Genomic DNA, 26046 nt, shown 5'->3' on the forward strand with positions numbered 1-26046 from the left:
TTCAATTCCATGTCTTAAGCACTGTGACAAAGTATACTTTTGAAGCCTGACATTTGTTTGCCCCTCACTCTACCCTCCCTCCAAATAAACAAGCCGATTTTATACATATCTACAATATTTAATAAAGATGTCCAAACCAGACAAAGCTTTTACATAAATGTTTCAGCAATTAAAACGAAGAGAAACATTTCATTTGCTCTCATTTGGACAGCAAAATTAAAGGGAAACATAGTAATACTCCGAAGAAATAATGTACTAACCCATTTTTCTCTGCGGGGAAAGGCAGTATTCTTAATATGATGATTTAACAAAACCAACAGTTTAATTCCAGCAGTTAATAACTCTGTTATTACTTAAATGCTTAAATGTTTGCCAGTTATTTGTACCAGATCGATAATTAATCTGTACTTCTTTTGGCATCTGAATTAGTATTTTAACAGATTATCAGTATTTGATAGGCTTTTCTGCAAATTCTTTGGCTACATACATTTTAAGGAAGTTAAATACACGTGAAAGGTCCTAGCTACAAGTACTGTAAAAATAGTACACATTTACAGATTATACAGGGATCAGAGTGCAAATGTGATGAGAGGATTATTTTCAAGGACTAAGTTACTTACAACATCCATTTTTACATCCCAAAGTGAAAGGCTGTAGACAAACAAATTGAGATTCTTCGATTTAGAAGTCTCATTGCAGAGCTTCTTGACCTCCTGAAAATGCCTCAAACTAAACTCTTGCTTCATGTAATAACGTCATCGCTTTTAATTATGACATATAACCTGCAGTGCCTGTCTTCTCTTTTTATGTTTTTATTTTTTAAGACCACAGAAGTTCAGAAACTGCTCATATAAAGAACAGAAACAACAGTTGCATCCCTATATGGAATTATAATGATCCTAGATACTTTTGTGTCCTTTGAAGATCTTTTGTAAGCAAAATATGAAAGAAGAGATCCACGTCAGTCCTCAGAAAAATCTTCAGGTGATAGTGATTTTATGAAAATGATTAATTTTCTTCTTGCAGCATTTCTTCAATTTCTTTATCCCAGTTTTCATCACGCTTCTCTGATTCTGTCACCACCTCGTACTCTTGAAGCTCTTGTTGTAATTCCTTTTCCCAATCAGCAGTTTCTTCTACAAGAGAAAAATGATGTGTAAAAATTAAATTGGTAATATAGTATGTTGGGTATTTATACGAAACGAGATGAATTTGCACTTCGTCTCTCTTATATCCCCCAAACTTTATGGGCAATTCTCATTAAAAACTGAAGAAACTTCAAAATCAGAAATCTTCACAAAGATAGGAATTAACAAACATACAAGTCTATATTCCTACATGCATACTATAATAAAGATATAAAATGCAAATACACAGCTTGGTTGTAAGAAGCATCCCTTTGGAAGTTCTTTTCTTAAGTCTTTCCATCTACTATCAACTGAATCACCCTATTTACTTTTAAATCTCTGGGGGAAAAAATGAACTTCTTAAGTTTGTTGAATATGCTGTTACTAGAGAAAAATAATCAAGATCAAATACTGTGGGTAATTTAAAAAAAGAAGCATGTACTCTTCTCACTGACATTTGTAGGTAAGCAAGCTCATTGAATCAAGGTGAAAGGTAATCATATTTCATACTTCAGGGCAAAAAAGTGAGTCAGAAGTCATTCTTGCGTTGTTAATCTCTGTTTTAATTAGCTCTACTTATCACACGCAAGGGTATGGGGGAGGAGATGGGCGTTTGATATGTTACATGTTGGTTAGTAAGTACTTCAGCCTCGATACGAAGGTAGGTAATTCCATAGTCCAAGTCAGTAAGGCCAGCTGAGATTTCTCTGGACAAATTACACATTAATGACTTATTGAAACACTTCTGTCAAAAAGCTAGATGCAAGGAACAGAGAGTAATTTTAAGAGTTCTTTAAGTTTGTGTGTGTGTATTGGAAAAAATAACAATTTCAGAAAACATTGCAGCTACATCCATAGATAAGCATCTGCACTACAGGTGTCTTCATAGGAAATAGCTCATCGTGCATGGCCAGATTGTTTTGATGCTGTTTACATTCCTGTACTTAAGACACAGGGGTAATAAAAGCTTTACCTTCTACTACTGAAGTCTTTTCTCTCTTTTTGTCGAGCACCAGCTGTTCCATTTCTTTCCTTAGATCTTCCTGATTCAGATTGCAGGTGTCAAAAGCATCACTCACAAATTCTGATACACCTGGACTTGTGGAAATCTCTTCCTCTTCCTGCAGTAAGAGAATTTGCTATAAGCTTATGCAAAAAGGTGGGGAAAAAAAAATGCCACCAGTCACTCACGTGACTGACTGCCTTTTAAATAGCAAAGAAACAAACCAAATGCATTACTCCTACAACTATTTAAGAGTATATCTGTACAGACAAATGTTAGATAGTCACAGTGAAACCATCTGCTTTTCAGCCTAGGCTTCTTTCTGTGTTCTCTTAACAATTTCAGTTCTCTTTTTGTGAGTTTTTTACTGTTTCTGAACATTACAAGTAGTTTAGAAAAGTACCTAAGACTAAGTATTAACTTTGACCACAGTTCAGTACCACTTTTCTACACACAAGTAAGAGGACTGAAATAAAGATAAAGAGAGGGCTGTTCTTTGCAAATCTTTGCAGCTTAATTTAGTCTGCAGCATATTACTGGCAAATGAAAGTGCAGCTCTGCTGCTGCCAAGAGTGTTCTCTGGCACTGATTTTACAATCCAGAAATGAACAAGGGTCACTACGTGTCTAAGTTAAAGGTTTTTGCAGTATCAAGCAAAACTCTCCTTGTCACTGCAATAAAACAACGCTGCCATTGCAACGCATCCTTTAGATTTCCTAAACTTCAACAGGACAAGTCCTGAAGAGTGGGACAGAACGTGGCACACCAATGTATTTCTATGAAGGGATCACTCCTGTCTAAACACAGTGCAAACCTTCTACTCCCAACAGTTTGGAAACGTCAGTCTTCAGAGCAAAACCAGGTTTTATTACAATGCACAGGATACTAATGGAAGCGTTCTTCCCATAACCTGCTGCTGCTTCTACTGAAGATGAGTTTAAAGTATGTGCTTTAAAATTAACATCACAGCAGAACTGCAGCAGGCTAGGACTGCCAGATAATACATTATTACGGTTTCACAGCACACCTTATTCAAAAGGATGCATAATTACTTATTAAGTAACAGTTTAAAACATTAAATACCAGATAAAATGTAGCAGCATTTTTACCTCTTGAGATTTTATTTGAGGCTTTATTGTAACAGGCGGTGTTTTTGGCCGTACTGTTTCTGTCACAAGGGGAAAAAAGAAAGATAGATTACAGTTAAATATACAAAGACCTCATTTATTCTGCAGAGCTATTAAGTGTACAAGGCAATACCGTATTTTAAGTTTTAAGGAATCCTGGTGGTGAAAGTTTGAATTCAGCCATAGGTGAAGCGTTTACAGCAACAGAAGCAATTTTCTGTTCAGAACTAAGGCAAATTTAGTAAACTCTCTCATTATGACCCCAAAGTTAACTCACAGAACCCCCTCTGCCCCTCAAAACAATACAAAGAACTCTCTAAATAGTTGGGAATCAGAAAGAATGCCTTCTATAAACACTTAACAAATTGCACCAACACATCACAAGATCTTTAAAAGTTACAGAGGTGTAACTTAGTCATGAAATCCAGCCCTTGCCTCTCAGAAGCTCCTAAACTCTCATGGCTGGCTACAACTACTGATGCAGGCATGAAGTACTCTTAGGTACACCAGGCTACATCTGTATGCACACCCCTAAATGCACACAAGCACAAGTGCTCTGCAGCCTTACCTTTCACACAGGCAGAGTGCTGAAAAACAGGAACCCTAGATGCTGTTTACAAATTTCCTACGAAAACCTATAAGCAAGCTGGAGAAGAACTGCTCACGAGGGCATGTAGCAATAGGATGAGGGGTCATGGTTTTGAACTAGGAAAGGGGAGATTGAGGTTGGATATTAGAAAAAAGTTCCTCAACGTGAAGGTGGTAAATCACTGGAACAGGTTGCCCAGAGACGTTGTGGAGGGCCCACCCCAGGAGATATTCAAAGTCAGGCTTGGTGGGGATCTGAGCAACCTGATCTAATGAAGATGTCCCTGCTTATTGCAGGGGGGTTGGACTAGATGAACTTTAAGGGACCCAAAACATTGTATGATTCCATATTTAGATGACTGCTTACAAGCAAAGACGGATCTTTCTTCCTGGCAGGTAACAGAGCACCCCAGCTTTCCTCCTCGTGCAACCAGCAGGGTAAAGGAGTCACAGTACAGAGCCGAGTGGCTGCAAGAACAGTTAACACACTGGGCAGGCTGTGGTAGTGCTGCAGCGCTTGCTCAGCAGTTCTATTTGTTTAAACATGCAAAGCAGCGCTGAGCTTGCTGCTCTGCTTACAGCAGTGGGCCCAGGTGGACCCTTCCTGCTTACTCAGCAGTTTCTGAAGGGGGACTTCTTTTTTTTCAGGTTTAATTTTTATAATTAAGATCAGATCTCATTAAAATCATTCTCCAACTGTAGCTGTCACTGCTAATACAGCTCATCCACTCAATGCCCACTGCTCTGAACCATGCTCTCCTCTTCTGGAGGATTCGTTACTGCACCCAACAGCACTGCAGGAGAGGCTCCTGCACTCCCTGCTCCAGGAGGCTGCAGAACAGGGCACTGACTCTCCCCTGCTCAGCACCACGTGCCCAAAGCGCCAGGCAGGAGAGGTGCCTGAAGCTCCATCTGCTGCCCTCATGCAGCAGCAGCACAGCAGGTCTCCACTGGGCTGACACCATTAGCACTGTTCTGCACCTACTGGCCTGGCACCATCTCTTCCACCACTGACGTGCTCTCTGCCCCTGAGGTAGCTTAACTCCCAAGAAAATAGTTACTAATACGTGGAGGAGGACTAGAATGTGGCATTTTCTTACAGATCTTATATAGTCTCTATATTACAACGTGGAATGTCTTCTATTTGTCCCTTCTTTTTTCCTTTCACGTCAGCCATGCTAATTTGACTTTGTGAAAACAGCAGGTAAGGAGGAGGAGACAGAGATAAAAATGGAAAGCAATTAACTCTATTTTATAGACATCAGTCAGCTTGAAGAAGAAACTCTGAACATTGTGAAGAGTTACCAACAGGCAATTACTTCCAGTTTTAGCCTCCAATTAGGGAATCCAACCTTCAAAAAGGTTATTTAAATCAAAAATAACACAGATGATTCAGAGCTTCCCAAATCTATGCAGTTTTCAAATTGCACAAAACATGTATTTACTACAATCTGGTAAGTGTATCTTTGCCATTACAGAATATGCAGATAAATCTACTGCCCTAATGATTGTGTATCCTATACTGGTCTTCTGCATTGTACAAGACCTGCAACAGGCTAAAATACAGTGCCTCAGAGGAACAGAAATCCCCAAAAGATTAAAAATTGACAACACTATAGAAATCCAAGAAATAAAGAAAATTAGATGGATGGATTTAGATGTCCGTTAGGTGCAAAAGCTTACGAAGTCATGACAGTCCCAGTGATTTCCTGAGTTGGTGGCACCTGCACAGGGTGACAGCAACAGTTTGCTCATAAAGAAATGACAAAAATGGGAGCTGAGTAGAGTGGGAGTGTAGAAGTGATATGACATGAACAGGTAAGTAGAAAGTGAGCCGAAATACGGCCTGGACTGAAAGGTAAAGACAAAAGCTTTCTGTTATGAGGAAAGACTTAAGTGTGGGATATTTAAGAGTAGTTCTTTTGCACATGGGAAAAACCTAAGTATCAGCTTATAAAATACTGATCAATTATTTCTCCATAAAGTCACATTTGCTCTATTGCTTCTACAGGGAGAAAAGAATCAGAATCACAAGGTTGGACAAGACCTTTAAGATCATCAAATCCAACCGTACGTGCTTACAAAACTACAAAAAACAGTAGGAAGTTTCACTAGGAGGTAATTCCCAACTTCATTTTTTAACCTGCATTTTATATTAAATGTACAGAAAAAAGCCCCAAGCACAAGTTCTGCACTCCTTTGTTTAAAGCAGTCTTCTGAACTATACTGAGCAAAGGAATGACATCATTCTAGTAAACACATAAATCATATTAGGCTATTTCCATACTGGCTTTATCATCTTCCCATGGAGGGAACCCTGGTCCTCATAGCCCACTGGTGTGGGCTGGCAACAGCTCCTCAGAGGCTAGCATATTCAGGCGGGCACATGGTCTGTGGTCACCTCACATAGATTTGGCCCACATCCCTTCTGTGCTCCATGTTAGAGCTCAAGTGAGGCTATAACAGTTTTTTAAGTTTACAAAGCCTGAAATAGCATGAGTAGTGCTTCTGCCATTGACAGCATGCTCTTCAACATGGGGACACGCTGCAATGCTTGATTGTACATAGCCCACAGCAGACAACTGTCCTGGATAAAAGAAGTCAGAACTGGTGCCTCTTGGTTTGAAGCATTCTGGTGTGACCTGGCCCATCAGCATTGCTTGGGTTCTAACTCAGTGGTTTGGTTTGCATGGCAAAATTTTGGTAGTGAGGGGGCTGCAGGGGTAGCTTCTATGAGCAGCTGCTAGAAGCTTCCCCTGGGCCCGACAGAGCCAATGCCAGCCAACTCCAAGACTAACCCACAACTGGCCAAGTCTGAGTCCATCACTGACAGTGGTAGCACCTCTGGCATAACAGAATTAAAGAGGGGAAAAAAAACCCCATAAAACAAAAAAATGCAGCTTTTTGCAGTCAGAGAAAGGGGTAAGAAGATGTGAGAATCTGTGCAGACACCAAGGTCAGTGAAGGAAGGAAGAGAAGGTGCTACAGGGGCTAGAGCACAGATTCCCTTGCAGACTGTGGAGACCACCATGGTGGAGCAGGTTTGCCCCTCCAGCCCACAGAAGATGATGAGGAGTAGAGATTCCACCTGCAGCTCATGGAGGACCCCATGCTGAAGCAGGTTTCCTGTCACGACTTGTGACCCAGTGGGCAACTCATGCTGGAGCAGTCTGGTCCTAAAGGTCTACACCCCATGGAAGACAGCCACGTTGGGGCAGTTTGTGAAGAACTGCAGCCCGTGGGAAGGACTCATGTTGGAGAAGTTCATGGAGGACTGTGTCCCTGTGAGAGGGACGCCACACTGAAGCAAGGGAAGAGTGTGAGGAGTCCTCCCCCTGAAGACGATGGAGGAGTAGCAGAGACAACGTGTGAACTGACCACAGTTCCTATCCTCCTGTGCCACTTGGAGTGAGGAGGTAGAGAAGTCAAGAATAAAGTTGAGAGGTAGGGGAAGTGTTTTAAGATTTGATTTTGTTTGCCATTATCCTACTCTCATTTGATTGGTAATACATTCTTTTTTTTCCTAGTTGAGTCCGTTTTGTCTGCAACGGTAACTGGTGAGTGCTCTCTGCCTGTCCTTATCTTGACCCACCAGCCTTTTATTATATCTTCTCTCCCCTGTCCAGCTGAGGAGGGGGGAGTGACAGAGCAGCTTTGCGGGGTACCTGGCCTCCAGCCTGGGTCAGTTCACCATGCTCAGGAAAACTGCTCTGTTCATTCTAGATGGGGACTTTGCCTATCCTAATGAATGCACATCCTGAACAGAACCTATGAGAAACAGAATGAGACAAACTGACAGCAAAGGCACACACAGTGAAAAAAACCAACCTTGAGGAAAATTACTACAATCCTTTTTGAAAAGGTATCTTCTACGCAACATGCAAGCCTGGCCCTGTAATTCCCCCTCTAACCTTCCCTTCACACCATGGTCCAGATGCCTGTGTGCAGGCAGCTAAGGTTCAGCTGAGTAACCTTAGCTCAAGCTGTGCAGAAAATGACTAAATTGTGCAAAAGAGTTGTGAGAAAGTCTGTAAAAAGATAAGAAAGGTGATACTAGAAACTGAGGTAGGATTAGAAAGACAGGATCATGAGCAGTGCAAGGACCCAAGGGGAAAAAATACCAATAGGGAAAGACTTTATATCTGAAAGAGAGGAAAAAGAAGTCAGCTTGGCAGTGACCAGTTGGTTGTCAGTCAGGCCAGGAGTGTCAAGAGGACATCAGTATTAATGGATTTTGTGGATGATGACAATTTACTCATATTTGGGATAAGAGAACCTGTTCTTATGTGCAGTGAAGGCTTTCTCCTTCTGCCCAATGCCTACCCGGCCTGATACGACTCTTCAGATGTCTTATCAGAGGTGGTGAGCATACCTAGCTTAAGCTGAGATTTAACGAGCTACTAGTTATCTTTTGTGTCTTAGCCAGTACCTGCTCTTTAGACTGCATACATTCCTGTAGCATAATTTGTCTGCATGCAGATAAAGATCCCCAGTGGTTCATAAGAGGGTCAGGAAGAATAATTTGTACAAACTGATCAGCATAACTGAAGTCGCCCACGTTAAAGTGGCTTTTTCATCTCAAGGTTAGATCTAGGGACCAGGAGGCCACCTCATCTCCCTCCATTTCTATAGCAGACTGTGTGCCTTCCCACATTCTGCATTTGTCTCTGCCTCCACCACCAGAGTAATCCTACTCCTTTACCACTGACTGCGTTTGGCCCGAGGCCTGAGCAAAATCCAAGAGCAAACCACATGCCAGCTGGCTGGGTTGGCTGCTGTCTTATCAGGTGAAGCAAAAAGCACGGCAGAGACCACTAGTGGTCTGGAGCTGTTAAAGCCCAGTACGAAATTTCATCTCCTGAGATTTCCACTCTTCTGACAGTTGGTTGAAATTGGAAACTGTCTTCAAAGCACTAGCAGCTCCCTCCTCCCCCAGCTGGAAAAACAGACCAAGTATGATGAAAGAAGGTCTGATTTAATACGAAATCCCGGATAAAAAAATCACTGTCACCTGATGCAGTGAGTACACATGACACCAAGTTAATGACCTGTGCTAAAAGGAATCCTTTCCATACCTTTCAGTTGACTATCCTCTTCTCTGCCTTTGTTCTCTTCTTTTCCAACTGCTTGCTGTTGAGCTGCAAGTGCGGTGAGTTGTGCAGACTGTTTAATTAGGGACACCCTGTAGAAATAATTCCTCCAGAACACCTCCTCCTTTACACTGCAGAGAACAAACAGATTCTGATTACTGCATTTGGGAATATGGTTCCTTTTAAATGTGCAGGGGAAAGGGGTAGACATAACTGCCTTCCAACTAAAATCTTAGGAATTTGCGATCTTAACAGTTTTAAAAAATATCCACCATTGTAGAAGTTCTTGATCTCTTAAAAGATAGTTACAACGGACTTGCACATGTAACAACAACAACAACAGTTATTTCTCTAGAAAAAGCTTAACAACATGCAACAATACATAATTAGGAACAATATTATGCTGTTCCATCTGTCTTCCCAAATTATGTAAACAACCCAAATAACCCTCTTCACTTACTCTCTAAAACCAACATTTTCTTATTGCCAAACGATATTCATCTACATCTTAACTAGAACTCAAGGTGGAACGTCTTTGATCTGTAGGCAGAAGCCATTCCTAGCTTACAGCAAAACTATTTCACTATCTTCATCTCTTTCAGCATGTCCACGGGACCTTTAGTAAGTAGAAACTCCCATCTCAGAAATGACCGGCTCTGATAAGCATGAGGCTCTCATTTCTCAGTGAACAGTTTTGTCTGATAATCATCCAGAAAGTAAGGAAAGACCCAGTTTTAACTTGGAAGGAAGAGAAGCCAGAAATGGCAGGAGAGGAACGTGTATCAGTCAAGAGAGAGAGACAGAAGAGAGTGAAGTTACCTTCCTGCCCATTCAGGCAAACAGTGACTATTAACAACAGAAAAAAGACCTCTTCCATACTTAAGTCAACAGGTCCCACTAGCTCTGAATTTCTAGCAGATCTCCTTCTGTATGAACATGCAATATTCTGTGCATTTGAAATTAGCAGATACAATATACATACAGAGGAGGTGAAAATGGGGTAATTTATGAATATTTACAGACACATTAAAAGTACAACCACACATAGTTACCAGCAGAAATTACTTACTGTTTGGGAACGAGATCAAACCTCATCCTATTGAGAAGTTCATCTTCTTGTAACATCACCATTGCAACGGGGTACATTTGATCAAAGTCAAAATTAAACTGCACGCCTGCTGGAGGATCCCGCAGAAAGTTTCGTTTATCCTTTGAAGAACATACTTATGGTCATTAGCTGATATTAGAAAAAGGACATCATATTTCACACAAGACTGTGAAGCAATTCCACTTCCCATATAAATCTATCATACCACAAAGCTGTAAAGCTTTTATAAAAAAAATCAAAAATTATATTAAGGATTTACTTTGGCTCAAGTTGATGCTGCAAGAACTATTTACCCTTGATCAGTGCAGTGACAGACACATTAAAAGACATATAGTGAAAAGACATAATTGAATAATGCCAACCAAACTTGTTTTGAATAAGAAAGAGGGAGAAAAAGGTGCATGGGTGGGAGGGGGCAGGAAGGAAGGAGGAAAGTTTTAACCTCTCCAACAGAAAAAAATTTAACACTTACAGGACACAAAATACTTACTGCTGATAAGGCCAGTATTTGTTGTTGAATTGTCTCTTCTTCATTGCTGTCTACCCAGGGAGGCACTGCTGCTTCTGTTATTGAGAGGTGGAAAACATTTGTATGCTCATTACTTTATGTGAGGTGTTTTTATGTGTGCACATGCGTGGGGTTTTTTTTAAAGTAACATTTAATGTCACAAACCCAAAAAGCAGACTTGTATCAGTAAGCCAATTCCTTGTTCTTTTCTTCTAAACTAAGTTCGTGACATAAGAGAGAAACTCTAGGAATGGATCTTTGCTCATCAGAGGTAAAAAAACATAGTTGTTGATTTCTGTCATTATAAAACCAAAAGTCTTGGTTTAGTTACTGACGTAGTGCTGGATTAACGCTTAAGCTGCCTGCAAATAGAAATTCTAGATTCATGTTAAACTTTCAAAATCATGAATTATTGTGGTAATTTTCTAATACCAGAAGACACCAACTCTTTAACAATGGAGAAAAGCTATAAACTTTTCAAAAATCACAACGTATTATACTTGAGCTCAGCTGACTTATGTATTTACACAGAAACTTCTAAAATAGTTCTGTAGGCTGTAAAGAGAGCAAAATAAACTATTGCAGATGTATAGAAATGTATTAATCTCTTCACTGTAAATGCAAATTCATCCTACAGAGGCATTGTGATGTGACAAATAACTTTCGAGCACTTAGAGCTAACAATGCTTTTTTACCTAGGCACCTGACATCAGCAAGAGCTGTCACTCACATGGATGCACATATGATGCTAATGCTTCTTTCAGTTAGGCCATCTGCTAGTCCTCCTTTTGCCAGCCTAGCTACCTGTTTTCATGAAACTTGCAGAAATACATAAACAGATGCCAAAGTTTACTAACAGAGACAAAAGTAATGCAGGCAACGCAATCACATAAGCAGTCTTGCAAGAGGAAAACAGACTAACACAGTAGCTACAGACAGTATGAAAAGTTTTATCAGATCCATTTAAAACCATTTAATTTTCAAGATAAACAGCAGAGCCACTAACTGTTCAAACTGTGAGAAATTGCTGCGTTCACGTAACACATTAAAAGAGATAAAAGGCAATGATGAAATGCAGCATAGAAAAAAAAGTGCTTGTTTTGAAGTCTCAAACAGACCCATTGATGTCAATAGTAAATGGGTGGATAACTCAAAGGATTTAAGACCACAGATAATTATAAAGTAAATGACTTATGGGAAAGCAAAAGAGCAATTATACCTTTAACGTAAGCAGAGGAATTCCTACAGTGAAGCTAATTAAATACTGCAGTGCAAACACTAACCCATGTTCTTAATTTCATTATGAAAATGTGACATGATTGCTAAAGTTCAAAAGAAAGGTAATCAGCATGCCTGTTTTCAATACACAGGCCTAAGAGTCAAAACAACTGCTAGCACTGTGATCTTTGAGTTCGTTTCATAATGCAGAATTTATTTAGATTTGGTTTTTTAACCAAACTAGCTAATGTGACATTAACCTCACTTTAAAATGTTATTGGCCTGTTCCACAATATACGGTAAATTTTGCCATAATATGTTTCATTAAACAGAGTTTTGATAGTTTAGGTTTAGGTATAGCTCAATTATCCAGCTCCCAGCAAGTTTTAGCTTATGTGATGTTAAGCAGTATCAAAAAAAAATCATACATTACCTGATTTTTTTGTTTGTTGCTCTTGGACAAATTTTTTCTGTTCCTTCTGAAAATCTCCAATAATTGTCTAAAATAAAAATGACAAAAGAAAGTCATTCCTTTTGTTTCACATTCACTCTGAAAGTGAGTTCAAATACACTGCAGGACCATCAAAAAGAACCATCAGGGATGTAAGTTCATTAAAAGTGTTGCATGTAAATCATACATTCCTCTTTACTGAAACATTCAATTTTTCCTTTAAAAGTTTAAACTACTGTGTGTGCTTTCAAAATTATATTTTTAGCTTTATCAAGTTCAGGGAAACAAAATAAAAAGAAAATCCTAGCTGATAATTTGAACGTCAGCATGCCAGGCAGATACACTTACTACCTTACCATATCAAATACAGATAACAGACTAACTCTTTAGACCTGTTTAAGCATGTTTTTAATGCATTAAACACATTGGGGGTTGGAATTCTATGATCCCTGGGGTCCCTTCCAACCCATAACATTCTATGATTCTATGAAACACTAAGGTTAAACATTAAACACCTTGGCCTTATTATAAGTTTCAATAGTTGCCTAAGGAATACATATCCATTGCAATAAGTTGGACTGACAAAACAGTTCAGTGTGATTTTCAGAACATCTGCTTAACTGAAATAATTTCTCCGCTTATGTTGGCAGATTTTCACTAAAAATATGTTGAGAAATATTCCAGATTGAATTTAGAATTAAAAAATAGAGAATGGTATCAGAAGTTGGTATGTCATAATCCAGAAGTAACAATGCAAATGTTGTTTTGTAGTCAAAAGCAGAGGCAAAAATCCATGAAGCTAGAAGGGAATACTTACAACCACTAGCAAAATACAATGTTTAAGCAGTAAGGTCTATAGCTTAACAAGTTGTCAGAAAGTATGCAAAAATATTCAGGGTAAATTCTCATAAAGTTCCTATTTTTTTTTCCTTCAATAACCCCACATTTCAGTTTAACATCAGTAAGAGAACTATGTAGTGCCTGTTACACCAACAGATCATCTCAGTTCCTCCCAGATGTAAGTTATGAGAAATTCTGGTATTAATGGAATAAAGTTATTTATATGGTGCAAGACATTTACAATGATATAGATACAATCTGCTTCTCCCCAATGTAAACTTACTAGTCAAAACAAGGAATTCATATTACTCTAAGGCATTCACTGAAAAAAGAAAATGCTATTTTAGGCATAAAATATGAGGCAGGTACTTAGATATAGTTTCTTATGAACATCATTTGTGTTTTAAATTACCAAATAACTTTCTCATTCTATTTCTCCTTTTTGATGTGGATCAGAACTACGTTAGACTCTAATATACTGTAGTAAGAAATAAAACTGCTCTTATATATACACGGCTGTTTTTAAGAAGTGAATGAAATCTGGAGACAAAATGCAATCATAACAGATTCAGAAGCATCATCTGATGATTAATTTGGAAGACAATGTGAAAACTAATAAAGAAAATAAATTTTACTGTATTTAAAAGGAAAAAAAAAAGGGAAACTCTTTACTTCCCTTGATGGGGTATTTAAGACAGAAGCAGGAGAGGTCTGGTTATATCTTCCATGTCTTGACACTCCTGAATGTAGCACAGTCCAACTACATTTGGGCTGGTTTTGGCGAGATCCCTTTCCCTTCTAATCTACCCTTGTGAAAAAAATCAAAACAAACCCCCGAGCCACAGAACACTATATAGTGCTTATGGCTGGTTTTGGTTTTTTTCAGGGTTTTTTTTTTTCCCCTCCTCCTTCTTCCTGCCAAATTAATGACTTAGAACACTGGCAGAAGTTAAGCAGCTGGAACCGGCAGCCAGGAACAGGGAGGGCAAGAGGTAAGTGGCAGGGCCAGGGAGCAGGGAACAGGACACTAGTAACCTGTTTCAGTAACTCACTGGGTCTTGTGAAACTCTCCCTGTATAGCTCTAGGGTCTTCACACACACTATTCACAAAGCTGGACTAATTCTGAATCTTGCTTCAGAGATGCATTTAAGATGCAGACTATGGCTTTGCAAGAAACGCAACCCACACATCTCCCAGACATCCCCCAACTGCCTGTCTCTAACTCTTCCAGACTTTCCTCCTATGACAGCATATTCTGTATTTTCTTCTGGTCTTTCTCCAGTGTGTCTACACCCTGAAGGAACGGAATGCAGCTGCAGTACTGAGTAAAGCAGAGTGACCGTTTTTCGGCATGCCTACCCTGAATTTCAGTCACATCATGTATCAGTGACAGGAAATATCTGCTCTTTCAATGTAATTTCTTTAAGCTGGCTTTGGAAATGTTACCACATGCCAGATGTGCTAGACACTACAAGCAATCAGAACTTTCAGATCAAGTATCTAGAGGTAAAATACCTTATCGATGATACTGTCGATTTTTCCTTCTTCTACAGACTTCTTTATCGTGTGGGCTGTTTCGGCAACCGATTCAGAGATCTTTTTTGTAGCAGCAGTGGCAAAATTGAAGAGGTAACCTTTCACAGATAAGAAGAGAAAGAATTGAAAAAAGTTCTCTCTACATCCATTTCTCTCACTAAAGATTTTCCTTACTCATTGGACATTCGGATACCAACTTGAAACCTTCTTTCATATTGACTTAACCCAGCTTCTGGTCTACAAAGAACTGCTAAAATCCTACTCATCCATTTCTAGTTCACATTCTCCAGTGATGATGATCAAACTGTATGTTTGATCGAAACTTTCTGTAAATCAAGCTTTTAGGCATGAACCTTGTTTACTAAATCAAACATTCCAAAATGGTCCTTAATATATTGCTTTCCTGTGACTTTCCCGAAGCAATGCATCCATCCTCCTTTCAGCTTTTCAGAGACATCCAGCAATAAAGTATCAATAATATTAAACCATAATTATATTTAAGAAAATCAACATGCACAATAAAGTCTTATGAAGTGGGGCAGCAGATGCATGAAAAATTTTAGTCAAGGAACACCTGACTTCTTTCAAAAGCCCTGATAGAAGCTTGCTCTTGATGTTTGCCCTTTTCTATTTTGCATTGTCTTCCTCTTTTTAGCTCCATGTAAGCACTGTGGCTCTGTTTGAGGGTTCTTCTGAATATGGTCAGTGTCAGAATAGCAGCAATAAATACTTCCATAACCTAACTGGCAATTTTTTCATCTTACCAGTGCTGAAGTGAAGAAAGGTGGCAGGGAAAGAACTATGTACACAAACCTTTGCCTTTTATTGTTTGGTTTTTTTTAAGGAGAACAAGCTTGTAAGCAGCAAGAGGTTTATCATAAACTTTAAGAAATATTAAATATCACTTTATTGACAAAGGATCTTAAAACAGCACTGGTATGGTTTATTTCTCAGACAGTGACATGGTGTCACAAGCACTTTATTACATCTCAACAGCTGTGTTAGGACTGTAATATCACAGTTAAGTACATACAATGCTACAATGTCAGAGCCATGGTAAATATAACAACTGCAGAGGGATCTAGATAGATTGGAGCCCTGGACAATCATCAAGGGGATGAAATTTAACAAGAACAAACACTGGATTCTGCACCTGGGACAGAGCAATACCCAGCACAAGTATAAATGGGGAGACAAGTGGTTGCAGAACAGCCTGCAGAAAGGGATCTGGGGGTACTGGCTGGCAGAATGAGCCAGCAATGTGCCCTGGCAGCTAGGAGGGCAGGACAAACCCCATCCTGGGAGACAAACACAGCATAGCCAGCCCGGAACAGAGGTGACTGTCCCTTGGTGCCACCTCACCTGGAGTGCTGTGTGCAGCTCTGGGTGGGAAGGTGCTTGAATGTGTCCAGAGAGGACAACAAAGCTAGGGAAAGGGCTGGAAGGAATGTCCTTTGAGGACCAGCTGCAGACTTTGGGCTTGTCTAGTTTGGAGAGGAGACAGCTGCCCTATTGCTCTCTGCAGCTTCCTGAGGAGGGGAATGGGAGAAGAAGGTGCTGAACACTTCTCCCTGGCATCCAGTGACAGGATTTGTGGGAATGGCTCAAAGCTGCATCGGTCAGAGGAGGCTCAGACCTACCATTATGAAACATCAAAACATTTATTTACTGAGAATGTAGTCAAACACTGAAAGGCATCCTGGAGTGGTCAATGCCCCAAGCCTGTCAGAGCTTAAAAGGCACTTGGAAAATGCCTTTAATAACACACTTCTGACTTCTAGTCAGCCCTGACGTGGTCAGGCAGTTGGACTAGGTCATCATTGTAGGTCACTTCCAGCTGAAAATGTTCTATTTAGTTCTAGGGTTAGAAGTAGCAATGGTGGATCTAAGCTGCACAGTAACTACCAAAGATGTATTTGAGGCATTAGTAAGAATGCAAAGCAGATGGGATGGTAAGAATATTTTACTTATTCCAGAAAGAACAATGTTGACTTTTGAGGTGGTTCAGCCCCAAAGAGTGGTTGGGAACCACGTGCTGCTTAATGCTGCTCAGTCCTGCCTGGAGGAGAAACCTGACAGAACCTGGGTCAGGACAAGGACAGTTACTGACAAAAGCACCGTGAAAGGGGAACTGTAACAGGGCATGACAAACGTCATTCACACCTGGTAACTGTAACACAGAGTACCTTATTGATCCAATAAGGACAAAGTACTGCACCAACACAGGGATTAACCCAACAGCCAATATGCACTCAGACTGTCATAGAGGTACCCAGAAGCACCTCTCCCCAACCAGCCCCTTTTATTGGGGAGTGATGTCAGGTGGCATGGAAACAGCCCTGGGCTGGCTGCTCGGGGAGGTTCACTCTGGCCTGGGCAAAACCAGGACAGCTTTTATACAGGGGGTTAAAAAACCACCAAGAACAGCATTCCTGTTTAGAAACAGACTGAAAAACACCTTCCTTCTCAAGGCACCAGAAAAAAATCTGTTTTTCCTACAGGTCAGAAATGTAAGAAAACCTTTTTTTTTTTTTTTTTTGTTAAAGTAAAAGTGACAAAAGTTAGCCACTGGTAGAGTTACTTTGGAACATTCACATCACCTTTTGGAAAGCTGACTGTGATGTATAAAGCATTCTCTCTGTAATGACATCACCAAATCAATACTGACAAACACAAAGGTCCAGCCAGCCCTCAAGCAAGCCAATTTTTCATATGTAACTTCCATTTGTAAGCCACAGAATGGTGGCAACCAAATTTCCTTCAAGTACTTGCTAGCACCTTTCATACCTGTTACCTGCTTTTACAGCCCATCACACACTTTGCACTGTATGAGACAAAGCTTATCTTCTACACTTTCTGTACAGACAGAGATACTGTCCCCCTTATGACAGCAGAGGAAGAAGCAGCAGCCTACCAGACTGTTTCCTCCCTACCAGCTTTCATTTGTCATTTTATGCATCCCTGGAAACTATCTCATATACAATTATTTTAGGTGCAAAAGGTGCCAAAATATTTGCTCTCCAGCAATGATTTTATTGGTGGGCTAAGTGGTTCTGGCCAGTCCTGGAACCACTCCAAAGAACAAAATGCTTTTTAGTCCCATTAAGGGCAAATACTCTTCTGAACCAAGGTACTTACAATACCTCAGTAAGAGATGGCACTTAGCCTTAGAAAAATAGAACAGGGATGGAAAAAAAGTAACTCTTCCACTCTCAAATGACCAAGAAGATCTCCTCCCCTTTTACAAATCCTTGTCTAGAGTAAGAATATGTATCTAGAAATATTTATATTATTAGTTTACGCTGACAAACTCTCCTAACCTTTGTAATGATGTGATAATGAGTAAAAAGTAATGTGTGCAAGGCTTCAGATTTATCAGTAAAATCCTTCCATGTGCTAGGGGAGTCTTTCTAGACAGCTACCCTGGTTATTAGTCATGCAGATATTTCTGGAGTAATCATGTTAAAACAGTGACATCCAAATCCTAACAAAAAACCCTTTCCACCGACTCCTCCCTGGTGTCAGACAAAAAAAATCCATGGATCACTAAACCAAATTCTCACTGCCAAAGCAAATCGTATCTGTTACACTCAATACTTATTCTTCCCCTGAAACTTCTTCTTTCCTTCCTGAACAGAGTAACAACCAGATTAGGGTCAATTTACAACAACCAGACAAATATTTGATCAAACTAGAGATAACCTCCTGCAGCAAAGCACAGTAGAGAACCATCTCCAACCAACCTTTCAGCTGATAGTGATCCAGCACTTTAGAAAATAGTATGGAGTTGTACTTTGCATTAATTTTATCTAAGAACCTACTTAACCTACAGAATTCCCACCTGTAGCAAATGACAGTCTTGCCTCATTACACGAGTTCAACAAAATAATCAAAGCCCATTTCTTTCTTATGAAAAAAAGTCACTAAACCACAAACCAAATCATGGATTACATTATTCTATATGTATACACCACTTCTCCCACAATGAGAAGGGTACAGATACTTAAAGAGATGCTCCTCGTTTAGTAATGATTCTGAAAATAATGGTAACTGAAATGAACATTTGCAGCCAGTTACTTGGTTCACATTTTAAACAGTAAAGTTTTTTACTTTTTTTTTTTTTTAAATTCCCAGTCAGGCAACACCCTTTGGCAATGCATGGAATTGCTGTTAGCAACCTAATAAAATACCTCACGTTGCCAGTAACTACTAGCTAAAAAGAATATCAGAAATGCAGGAAAATGATGATTAAATAAGAGGACACTTCTGAAATAAGGGCACTTCCAAACGAACAGCTTTGGCAATTACTTCAAAACTGTGGAAGAGACTGGACAAGCTGTATGAAAACCTACGTGGCAGTGATGCAAGCCACAGGCTACAGCTAATACATGCCATTTGCAAGAAATGCAAAATAAAGATATGTGAAAACATAAAGTGAAAAAGGGTGGCAAAGAACGGCTTTTACCACTCCTTCACTAAGATAATTTTCCATACCAGCTAAACTAACCTAAAGTACCATTTCCATAGGGAAAGATGCATTTCAGAACTGTTTAGATTTTTGTTTTTGAAGAGTATTCTGGGAACCTCGAACTTAAGCTTTCCAATTCGCATCACTACACAAGCCACATTGGAGCTACAGCTACCTACATGAAAAGCAATTGATGTTCAAGCCCCTGTGACTCTGTGACTCGCGAATAAACGCGCTTAACACCTCAAACCCCACCTACAACAGCTTAGCTCAACTAAAGCTTCGCTTTACATGCCAACGATAACCGCCGGTAACTTCTCCAAGCCCTGAACACCCACTAAACCAGTTCGCCTTCGCTTCCCCAGCCCCTGCCTGGCCCTCACCGCACGAAGGGGGTTCTGCTGCTAACGCAGCCGCCTGGCGCTCTTTACACAGACCCGCAGCGGCCCCCCCCGCCCCGCGTTAAGACGCCCGGCCACGGCACACCCCTCCTCCCAGAGGAGCGGCTCTTTCACCCCGGCCTTCTCCTCGCGCGAAGGGCCCCAGCACCGGTGGGCGGGGGAGGAGCCCCACACCTCCGCGCCGCGGCCCAGGGTACCGCGGGGGAGCGGAGCGGGGCCACTCCGGCCCCGGGGAGCCCCAGAGGGCAGCGCAAAGCGCCCGGTGCGGGCGTGCCCCGGGGCCGGCGGTGCAGGGCCGCCCTCGGCCCGCTCTCCCTGGCGTGCGAGGGCAGGACACTCACTGCCGAGTCCCTTGGCCTGGCTGAGGAGCGCCTCCGAGTCCGCCCCCAGCTCCGCCGGCTCCGAGCTCTGCGCGGCCGGCTCCGCGCCCACTGCTGTTGTTGTTGTTATTGTTGCCGCCGCCGCCTCCTCCTCCTCCGCGGAGCTGCTCCTCTCCTCGGCTGACAGCAGCTTCTCCTCGCCTGCCCGCTCCAGCCCCAGCCAGCTGCCCAAGCCGCGCAACATGGCGCAGGAGCGGCAGCGGCGGCCGCAGCCGGCCGCCAACAGGCACCCTGAACGCCGAGGGGCGAGGGGCGCCCTGCGCGGAAACCCCACACCACACTCAGCTTCCGCATACGCCGCTTCCGCCCGTGGCGGGGAAGGGCGGCGCTCCAGCCTCTCCCCTCGCTCTCGCGTCGCCGCGGGGCGGGGGGGCGATAGGCGGGGCCGGCGCGGGAGGTGGGAAGAGCGCCGCTGGCGGGGCGGCGGGAGGCGCGCGGGACCGCCCTGAGGCACCTGTCCCGCGGGGCCGCTGCCGCTGGGCGCTCGCGCACCGCTCGCTCCTCGGCCTGCGCGGGAAGCGGCGAGGAAGCAGCGGGCTGGCCTCGCCTCGCCTCGCCGGCGTCGTACCTGCGGCTCGGGGCCGGGCGGAGGTGAGGCGAGCTGCCGTGGAGCTTTGCCTTCCTCAGGGAAGTGCTGCCGCCGCCGCCGCCTCCTCCTCCCTCGGGCATTGGCTTCAGGTTGGCAGTCGCCGGTGGTGCCCCCGCGGCGGGGGTGGGCGGCAGAGAGCGGCGCGGCGCTTACCGGGCAGCGGGCGCGCCTCACCTTCGCTCTCGGGGTGCCGGTTGGGGTATCCGCCTTTAAAGGCAACGCGGCAGTGGCGGGGCGGTTGGGCACTGGCTGGCGGCTTGCGGTCGCTGGGGACGGGGCGACTTCCCCCTTCGCTCCTCGTCCGCTCCGCCGTCCTGTCCCCCCCCACCCCGCCCCGGCCTGCGCTCAGCGGTCGCCCTCTGACGCTCTTCCCGAGGCGGCACCTGGGCCGCGGCGGGGCCGCTCGCCGTTGCCCCGAGGTAACGGCCGCCCGGCAGCAGGGGCAGGGCGGGGGCAGCCCCTCTCCTGAGCTCGGCGGCGACTTAACTTCATAGCGTAGCGCTGCTACGAATATCCCGACTGCAGACAGCGAGCTCCTGTTGATAGGACCGAACGGAGTAGTTCGTGCCCCTCTCTGCTTGCGCTGGCTCTCCGTTCCCAGCAGAATGCTTCCTTCCAGCTTCGTCTTTTGCCTTTTCCTTCCCTAACGCCGTTTCCTTCTTTTACAAGTGGCTTCCCAAGCCACCTGGAGCTCCTAGTTGTCGGTAAACGCCGTGTTTCCCCAGCTGCTGGGAAATCACCGTTCCTTGCTGAAATCACAGCGAGCTTTTCGGTTTGGTTCCTGTAAGCAAGGTGACAGGCTTTAAGGGTTTTGGAAGTTGTTTATACCCAAGTTTTATACCTGTTGTTGAAATAACTTTTCTTCCCCTCCTCTTTTTTTTTTTTTTTTAAATAGCTTTGAAAGAGGCTTAGATGATTATGAAATGTTAATGTTGACAACCGATTTATGAAGGGAGAGTCTGAAACAGAGGAGGTGGGCTGCAGATCCTGAAATCTATGCTATCATAAGGAATTATGTATTAAGTGCCAGGGAAAAGTTAATTTGTGATAACCCTTTTCTCATGAGTTAAATGCTTTTGATGGCTGCCGTTTTCCTTTTGTCCATATTGATAAGGAAATAATCTATAAACGCCTGTTATCGAGAAATACAAGGGCATTGTTACATTCTTGAACTCTGTCTCCTGAAGTTCCAGGCCTTGTTTATGTTACTTCAGTGTAGTAAGAGGAGGAGCTACAACATCCACTCACTAGCTGCTGTTTGCTTTCAGTGGTTGAAGAAGCACACTGCTTGCATTTCTAGTGTGTACTACTAGATCGTGTGCTGTTGCTTATTTTGGATGAATTAGGTACTTAAGCAAGCAAGTAAAGGTTTTCTTCACCCTAGGATTTTTGCTCTGTGATGAGCCATGCCATCACTTGTTCAAAAATCACTCCAGTGATTAGCCTCCACAGCTGCCTGAATGTAATGTGAATACAATTACATCATCCCATTTCAGATGGGGTGGATAAATGGTGTCAAAATCTGTGCTTGTGTGAAAGCCAGCTGAAGTGGCAGAATTGCAGGGACAATATCAACAGCAGTGGATGGAAACAACAGATCACAGCAACAAGGAGGGTGATGAATTTTTCATTAGGACAGTAATTATGGGAATTTTTATGGGGTGATACCATCTTTCCATCTTTCCATCTTTTTTTACTGATTTTGGATCCCTCATATTCATACACAATGCAAGGTGGCAAAGACATATTAGTATCTATTAGGTTATTCCCCCCCCCCCATATGATTTGCCTAGTATGGCCTTTGAATCTCTTGGTTCATAGTGGGTCTTTTTAGTTTTAATTATCCAGGCTTCTTGGAAACAAATTTTCAAAGGAGTAAGTTTCTGTATCTGAATAGCCATTGTTGCTTGTGCTGCAGTACTTTTGTAGAGCACTGTGAATTAATGATGTTGCATCTGATCAAGGCTTAATCGCCATAATTGTGATCTATCATGTTTATATCTTCAGGGTGTAGTGTTTGTGACTACTCATAGTTAACTCTTGGGACAAATGTCTTATTTTTCAGCCTAGAGAGCGAAGCAGAGACCCTCCCAAGTTCACCATGTCACAGATCTTGGAGTTGTTCTATTCAAGGTTGCTGTTCTGAATGCATGATGCTAATGAGTGTCATAGCATCAGGTGTTTCTCTAAATCTGGAACTTGAAACAGATACAATGTTGTTTTCTAGAACAGCATCAGCTCCAACTCTGCATCTTGGTCCAGAGATGCTACATGTTCTTTTTCTGATTTTTCTCTAACAGTAATTAAATGCAGAGGGAGAGTGAGTAGGCATGGGAAGAAAGGAATATAGGCTTTTGAGTATATGGGAATTTTGGTTCAGTTTTTCTTTCCTGAATCTCATGTTCTATTGATCAGTATGCTGTTGTTAGACTTTTGGTGAAATACTTGGTATACTGTGAATTGGGGAAATGCAAAGAGCTGAAAAATTGAGTGAGCGGTGTAACATTCTGATTTGAATAGATGGTTGAAGGTACAGTCGCTGTTTTTGAAGGTAAAGCTACTGTGTGGAAAATGTTGAGTGTTCCGGCTAACGTAGCAAAGAACAATCTTTGAGCTCACTTCTCAAGACACAGAGAAATGATTAGCATATTTTAATTTAGAAAGAATCCAGGGTGAGATTCATCTTGCCGAACCTGTGGTTCTGAGAGTTAACTGACTTCTGCCACAGGAGAGGGGTAGGTTGGAAGAACTGTGCCTCTTTGGCATCTCCACGGGGCAGTGTATCAAAATGCTGTCTGTTTTTCTGTTGATTCTGGAGTAGACTTGGGTGCTTGGCTTACGTACCTGTATATACAGGTCATTTCAGCTTAGATTCTTTGCATACTGTGTCCTTCCCTGGCATGGATTTGCATTCATCAGATGTACATCTTTGTCATTTTAGGTTGCCAGCTCGTGATCAGTGTGCTTGTGTTGATTTACCAATGAAGTACATCCTGGTAACTGGTGGTGTCATCTCTGGCATTGGCAAAGGGATCATTGCAAGCAGCATTGGCACCATACTGAAGTCATGTGGTCTACGTGTCACTGCTATCAAAATTGATCCTTACATAAATATAGATGCTGGAACCTTTTCTCCATATGAACATGGTATGAAGGGCAATGCTGTTTCCTTTTGGATAAATATTTGTATTCACAGTAATGTGGTGGGGGTTATTTTGCTTTGTTTTTGAAAAACAATAGTATGGTGATTATTAACCATTTTATAATTATGTAATCACAGACTGGTTTGGGTTGGAAGGGACCTTGACCATTTTACTCCAACCCCCTGCCATGGGCAGGGACACGCTCCACTAGACCAGGTTGCCTAAAGCCCCATCCAACCTGGCCTTGGACACTGCCAGATAATCTATTTGGCAGTACAAGTTCGTTCCTTACTACATCTCATGGGCATTGCCTGCTCTAAGAGCAGAGGAGAAGCCTCTTTGGTGAAGGCGCTTTTATGAGTAGATGCTTTCTTCCTATAAAGTAGTAGTTTGTTGAGAAAATTCTAGCTGTAGGACTTGTTCAGTTAATACTATCTTCAGTTCAACTTGATGAAAAAAGGATTGGAATAATACTATACAACTTTTTTGAAACTTCTCAGTGTTTACTTGTGAATGCTGTTACCTGGGTGTCACATGTCAGTGCCCTAGGTGTGTCTTCCTGAGAGTCAGATTCAGTTCCGGTTTTAGTCAGTAAGGATCTAGTCCAAACCATCAGTGAAGCTTAGAGAGCTAACCAGTAATGTTAAAGTAGATGCTTAGTTTGGTTGGTAGTTGTGTTTGTTAGTTGTCTTTTATTTGTTTGCTTAGTTTTTGTCTAGACTAGAATTTTTTGAACTGGACGTAAATGTGTTTATCTCGTGATCTAAAAAAGACCACTTTGCACACCAGAAGGTTCTCAAAAAGCCGAATTTTACTAATCCAGTAGTCTTGCACTTTCAGAAGTGCATATGGTGCTACTTAGTTGACTGGGCCTTTACCTTTGATGGTGAGACTACTGTGATTGGTTGAGATTGTAAGGATGCATTCCTTCTTGGATCAGGTACAGGGGAGAGGGGACACAATGGCATGTAATTACCATATGATTTCCACCTTCTGCACCCCCCCCCCTTTCCTTTTTGATTAAGAATATCTTACTGCTTGTGAAAAAACACTGGCTTGCTGGGTAGTAAGTAGAAATTCACACAAGTCAGAATGACAAACTGCTTTTGTTAAAATTTTGGATTTGGTGATTACCGGTTAAATAGTAATATGTATTTTTATTTACTCTTCGAAGACCTGCTTATGAGAACTGCTGTTTCTACTCTGTGTCTGTTGGCTTAAATGATAACTTAGTAGCTACATGAGACATCACTCACCAGTTACTGTCATGGGCAAAACAGACTCAACACAAAATAAAATTCACGTAATTTATTACCCAGTCAAAACAGAGTAGGATAGGTAGGATAGTGACAAGTAAAACCAAATCTTAAATCAGTTCCCCCCACCTCCCTTATTCCTGGGCCCAATTTTATTCATGATTTCTCTACCTCCTCCCCCTGAGTGGCATGGGGGCGGATGGGGAATGAAGGTTTTAACAGTTCATCATGAGTTGTCTCTGCCACTCCTTCCTCTTTAGGGGGAGGGCTCATCACCCTCTTCCCCTGCACCAGCATGGGGTCCCACTCACAGGATACAGGCCTCCATGAACTTCTCCTTTCCCACTGGCTGCAGTTCTTAACAAACTGCCCCAGCGTGGGTCCCTTCCATGGAGTGCAGACCAGGCTGCTCCAGCGTGGGTTGCCCACCGGGTCACAAGTCCTGCCAAGAAACCTGCTCTGCATGGGCTACAGGTCCTGTCAGGAGCTTGCTGCCGTGTGGGCTTCCCACTGGGTCACAGCGTCCTTCAGGTGCCTTTGCCTGCTCCAGCTGGGGTCTCTTCATGGCCTGCAGGTGGGATCTCTGCTCCCCATTATCCTTTGTGGGGTGCAGGGGGACAGCCTGCTTCATCGTGATCTCCTCCACGGGCTGCGGGGGAATCTCTCCTCCGGCACCTGGAGTGCTGCCATGCTTGCATCCCTGTCCCCCCCACCCCTCCAGTCTTCACTGACCTTGGTGTCTGCTGCAGTTTCTCACATCTCCTCGCTCCTTTATCTGGCTTCAAAAAGCTGCTGCTAGGGTTTTTTCTCCCCCTTTTTTCCCCCCCCCTCCCCCGCGCGCCCTTAACTCTGTTATCCCAGAGGTGCTACTGCTGTTGCTGATGGGCTCAGCCTTGGTTAGCAGCAGGTCCCCCCCCGCAACCTAGCCATGCAAACCCAAAACACATAGATCCAAACAACAGCTATTTATAGTGAAGCACTTTGAACATGGATAATGATTTGTACTTACAAGAGCACAAGGTTTGGATGCCATGTATAAATCAATATTTTATTTGTTGTTGATTTATGATTCCTGGAACCTGCTTTCTTCTGATCAAGGATTGTAGCATATTGTTGAAATTCAGGTTAAATATTTTGAAGCCACTTAATTATTTAGGCAATATAACTTAAATTCATTTGTAAGACTATTTGTGACTGAGGGGTAGGCATTCA

At 42.5% G+C, this 26046-nt stretch overlaps 2 protein-coding genes across 2 annotated transcripts in view; one reads left to right on the forward strand and one right to left on the reverse strand.

Annotated features, from left to right (window-relative positions):
• Positions 1-20045, reverse strand: SYAP1 (synapse associated protein 1). Its single transcript, XM_084268792.1, has 9 exons — positions 19808-20045; positions 14577-14695; positions 12203-12269; positions 10534-10607; positions 10005-10144; positions 8921-9066; positions 3240-3298; positions 2101-2248; positions 1-1136 (listed from the first exon to the last, which is right to left on the reverse strand). The coding sequence occupies exons 1-9, from the start codon at positions 20028-20030 to the stop codon at positions 1009-1011; spliced, it is 1104 nt and encodes a 367-aa protein (XP_084124918.1). The 5' UTR covers positions 20031-20045; the 3' UTR covers positions 1-1008.
• Positions 20046-20361: 316 nt separating this feature from the next.
• Positions 20362-26046, forward strand: part of CTPS2 (CTP synthase 2) — a 71268-nt gene continuing 65583 nt past the window's right edge. The window contains exons 1-2 of the mRNA XM_084269844.1: positions 20362-20437; positions 23377-23582. Of these exons, the coding sequence (XP_084125970.1) occupies positions 23417-23582 (166 nt within the window). The 5' untranslated portion in view covers positions 20362-20437; positions 23377-23416. The remainder of the gene's footprint in view (positions 20438-23376; positions 23583-26046) is intronic.

Source organism: Gallinula chloropus (assembly GCF_964237585.1).
Source record: "Gallinula chloropus genome assembly, chromosome: 1".
In the NCBI taxonomy this organism is placed as follows: domain Eukaryota; kingdom Metazoa; phylum Chordata; class Aves; order Gruiformes; family Rallidae; genus Gallinula; species Gallinula chloropus.